We start from the raw sequence: 4,361 nt of genomic DNA on the forward strand, positions 1-4,361 counted from the left end.
ATGCGCAGGAAGCCAGAAAGTTCTTCTTTCACCCAAAAGAACAATGGTTTAAGCCTTAGTAATAAGCAGATAAATGAGTTTACGGCCGGCCGTCGCTTTAGTACGACGAAGCGAAGAACAGTGGCCATAATGCTAAAAAAAGGGTGTCACCAATGAATGAACAGAGAGAGATATTTCCGACCAAGTAATCGGAATAATTTTCTGCTTTTTGGGGCAACTTGACCAAGAGCGCAAGACAGTGACGCGCGGTTCTTTTTCGCTCCTCCATCAGAACCCCTCATGAAGATGGCCGCTTAACCACTCCGCACCATGGGTTAACTAGGCGCCTTAATCTGGCCAGGCCGGCAGCAAACGAGGTCAGAGACGTACGGCAGCCAGCAGAGCGGCGACGGCAGCGACCAGCGAGCATGGTGGGAGCGGCGGAGGGGAAGCTGGCGCTGGGAGACATGAGGGTGCTCAAGCCATTGGCCCACCTGCTGGTCGGGCTGGTGCTCTACTGGGTGGCCGAGGAGATGACGGTGCCTGTGCTGGTCGACGTCACCACCGCCTCCCTCTGCCCCGGCGACGGCAGCACCTCCTGCCCGGAGGCCATCTACCTCACCGGCCTCCACCAAACGGTCAGCTCCATCCCCTCCCTCCAGACAGCCACGGAGTTTTGATCGTTGGGTTGGGGTTGCGTGCAGGTTGGAGGCATTTTCAGGGCGGTGGGATTCACTCTGATGGGGCAGCTCGCTGACGAGTACGGCAGGAAGCCTCTCCTCATCCTCGCCGCCGGCACCTCCATCATCCCCTACAGTAACCACACCATTCATTTCTCTTCCTGTTCTACAATATTTCTACCTTTTGCATCAACAATCAACCTTTCATAACTATTGCGTTCATATGCTTGTTGCAGGTGTGCTTGCTCTGAGCAGCACCAAGGTGGCCGTGTACGTCTACCTTGTCACACGCACCCTTTCATTCATGATCGGCCAAGGGACCATAACCTGCCTCGCATTGGCGTACACGGTATGTGCTCGACGGCGATCCCGGTCGCCAAGAGTCGAAAATCTGACACTTTTTCTGCTGAATTAGGCGGATTTGGTTGAACCGTCCAAGAGGGCCTTCGCGTTTGGCTGTATGACCGGGATCCTGTCGGCTTCGCACTCCCTGGGGAACGTCTTCTCCAGGTTTCTGCCCGAGCAGTGGATTTTCCAGGTACGTTGTCAACTAGCTGAAACTTGTTTGCTGGCTTCATGTTCACTTTTACAAATTCTGGACCGGTTTGTTTATGCGTTGACAGGTCTCGGTTCTTCTCTTGGTCTGTTCCGTGGTCTACATGAAGGTTTGTCTGGTTGAGACACTTCAGAAAGCTCCCTCTGCTTCGTGTCAGCGTTTGTCCTTGTCGTCTTTGGTTCTCGGTTTGCCGCAGCAGCGTTGGGAGTCTATCAAGGACAACATTAGCATGATCAAAATCAAGTAAGCAACTATTCTTATATACATCTACATATGCAATACTATTTTCTATTGTGCAGTAATTTTTTTAAAGGTATGGTTGAGTAATTTGCTGGTCCTTTATAATCTAAAAACATGTGTAACGCTCATGTTTTCAGTTAGGAAACAGTTTGCAACTTGTGATGCAATTTTCTGACCTTACCTAATGTTGATGTTTTGCTAGCAACACACTTAAGCGAATCACATACATTTCCTTCTTCTACGAGTTGGGCATGATTGGCATCAGCGATGTTCTACTGGTAATCATACGTCTCTGTTCTGTTTTACTCTGCTACGGTGTTCCGAAAACTTAGGCCAGTTCATCTTCATCTCATGTTTTGCAGTATTACCTGAAGTTGGTATTTGGATTTGACAAGAATCAGTTCTCCGAAATTCTAATGGTGGTTGGAATTGGTTCAATCTTTTCTCAGGTACTGTACTAGAGTACTTTACAACCAGAAGTGGTGCATTGTCCTATTGATAAAAATTGCAGTTTGTAGTAACTTTTTTCAAACTGCAGATATTGATACTCCCAGTTGCTATCCATGCAATTGGCGAGAAGGGAGTCCTGTGCATTTCAATACTTGCATCGGTTGCTTATGTGAGTATTATGCCAAGTTTATTTCTATTAATATCAGCTGTTGCGGTGTTACAAAATTTAATGATGGATTCTGAAAACTATTTATTCAGGCTATGCTATACGGCTTGGCCTGGAGTTGGTGGGTACGTACTTGCCACATATTTTTAGCTCAGTTCACTGATGTCCAAACAGATTTGCCGTGACTGATGTCTACAAATGTTTCTCTCTTTCATTACAAATTAACCTTACAGGCTCCATATTTTGCTTCTTCACTGGGTATCATCTATTGTCTGGTCAAGCCGGCTGTAAGTCATTGCCCTCTGTTTTTACCTATACTGTAAATGTAAATACAAAATAAAAGTTTGCAGCAGTTAATTCAATGATTGTGTCACATTTTTATACTACACCTCAATAATATACTCCCTCCGTCTCAAAATTCTTGTCTTAGATTTGTCTAAATACGGATGTATCAAGTCACGTTTTAGTATTAGGTACATCCGTATCTAGACAATTCTAAGACAAGAATTTTGAGACGGAGGGAGTATAAGCTTAATATAGAGCTTCCTTTTAACATGTACAGACTTATGCGATCATCTCTAGGGAAGTAGTCTCAGCTGACCAGGTATATTTAAACCAGTGAAACATTTCTTGCCTCAATCTGAAAATCCAAGCGTGATACCTAACCGCCTAGTTTTCCTCTGCTCCTGATGGCTTTGGCCTTTGCAGGGAAAGGCACAGGGATTCATCGCAACAGTGAAATCCACAGCTATACTGATGGCCCCATTGTTCATGAGTCCTCTAACCTGTAAGCCAGCACTTCTCTGCCATGCCTTTTTTTGAAATGGAGGTTGAAACCCCCGGCTTCTGCATCGTTGTGATGCAGACAACCATTTTTTATTAATTATTAAATAGAGTACAGAACAAGCCAGCAGTTCTCTACCATGTCTTATATGCATGAATTATGGTTTGATCTCCACCTTTTCCGAAACTCGGTTCCAGCCTACTTCATTTCGGAAGAAGCACCCTTCAACTGCAAAGGTTTCAGTTTTCTTGTCGCCGGTTTCTTCCTGGTCAGTCCTATTCCTCTCTTCTTTTAGAAAAATGATTCCTCTTCCTCTTGGAATGGATAGTATGTTCACAAAAATGTGCAACAACAAATCTCAAGTACAACATTTCTACAGGCAGTATCATTGGCATTTGCTTGGATGCTTGATCCAGAGAGCAAAGACAAACACATTGGAGTTGCAGATCAGGACCAGCTCGATCAAGAAGCAGCTCAAGCACCACTGTTGGCACAACCATGATGAAGTTCTTGAGGAACTGTGCATCTGAAGAATGCTTATTTGCAGCTTCAGCTGATAACTAAAGCTTCTGCGCACAAATTAGCTTCAGATTATAGTAGTATTAAATATTGATCTCCCCTGCCTGCCTCTTCCTTAGCCCTAGCTACTTACCCTTTTCGGTTTTCCGAGTATTTATTTTCAGGGAGTTTTTGTTTTCAGTCACACTCTGTTTTCTGGTTGCCGGCTAGCTACTGTAGCTGGTTTGTACAGTTTTTACTCCGCCTTAGCTTGGACGGAGATTGGCCATGCATGTCACCATATGTATAATTATTCAATCCAATTATAGATATTACCGAAAAAGGTTTTCGCCCCGCTTTATAAATAAAGCAAACCGTCAAGAGCACACATACACGGACTAGTTCAGCACACACACACCCGAGAGACACAACAACAATACAAAGGTTCTGCTGAGGGCACAGCTCAACAAGCCCAAAACACAAAAAGAAAAGGCGGCCGCAGCCGGCGACGACGACGAAGCCCAGCATCTAATCAGGCTCTGGGGGAGGCGGAGGAAGCGGCGGCGATAAGCGGACGACCATCGAGCGGAGGTCGGCGATGAAGGCGGTGATGGCGTCCCGATCCCGAGGGCGGCTAAGCGGCCGCTAGAGCTGCAAGAAACCAGACAGTTTGAAGAGAGCGTCGGTGGCACGTCGGAGAGGGATGCGCTGAATCACAAGTCTATTGCGGATGGTCCAGAGGGTCCACGCGAGTGCCCCAATCTCGAGCCACCTAATGTGGCGAGAAGGCAGGGGGGGAGTTCTGGAGTTCGGCAAAGAGGTCCGGGAAGTTGGTGTGGCACCAATCCCCTCCCACCACTTGTCTAAAGCAGCTCCAAACGAATTGTGCGGTTACACAGGAGAAGAAGATGTGATTGGAGTCTTCTGGAGTCCCACACAACGGGTAGAGGCCAGTCCCAGGTCCATTGCGCTTGCGAACCTCCACCCCAGACGGGAGCCGACCACGGA

At 46.9% G+C, this 4,361-nt stretch overlaps 1 protein-coding gene across 1 annotated transcript; it reads left to right on the forward strand.

The window, feature by feature from the left end:
• The first annotated feature begins 260 nt into the window (after positions 1-260).
• LOC125508384 (uncharacterized) lies at positions 261-3,696 on the forward strand. The gene is made up of 14 exons (XM_048673081.2): positions 261-617; positions 684-795; positions 896-1,008; positions 1,075-1,197; positions 1,283-1,458; positions 1,658-1,733; positions 1,818-1,904; positions 1,994-2,074; positions 2,164-2,196; positions 2,305-2,358; positions 2,634-2,675; positions 2,780-2,858; positions 3,053-3,123; positions 3,235-3,696. Exons 1-14 carry the CDS (start codon positions 408-410, stop codon positions 3,355-3,357), a joined length of 1,380 nt encoding a protein of 459 aa, XP_048529038.1. The 5' UTR covers positions 261-407; the 3' UTR covers positions 3,358-3,696.
• Positions 3,697-4,361: the final 665 nt, after the last annotated feature.

The sequence above is a fragment of the Triticum urartu genome, chromosome 5A, assembly GCF_056163025.1.
Source record: "Triticum urartu cultivar PI428250 chromosome 5A, HENAU_Tu73, whole genome shotgun sequence".
In the NCBI taxonomy this organism is placed as follows: domain Eukaryota; kingdom Viridiplantae; phylum Streptophyta; class Magnoliopsida; order Poales; family Poaceae; genus Triticum; species Triticum urartu.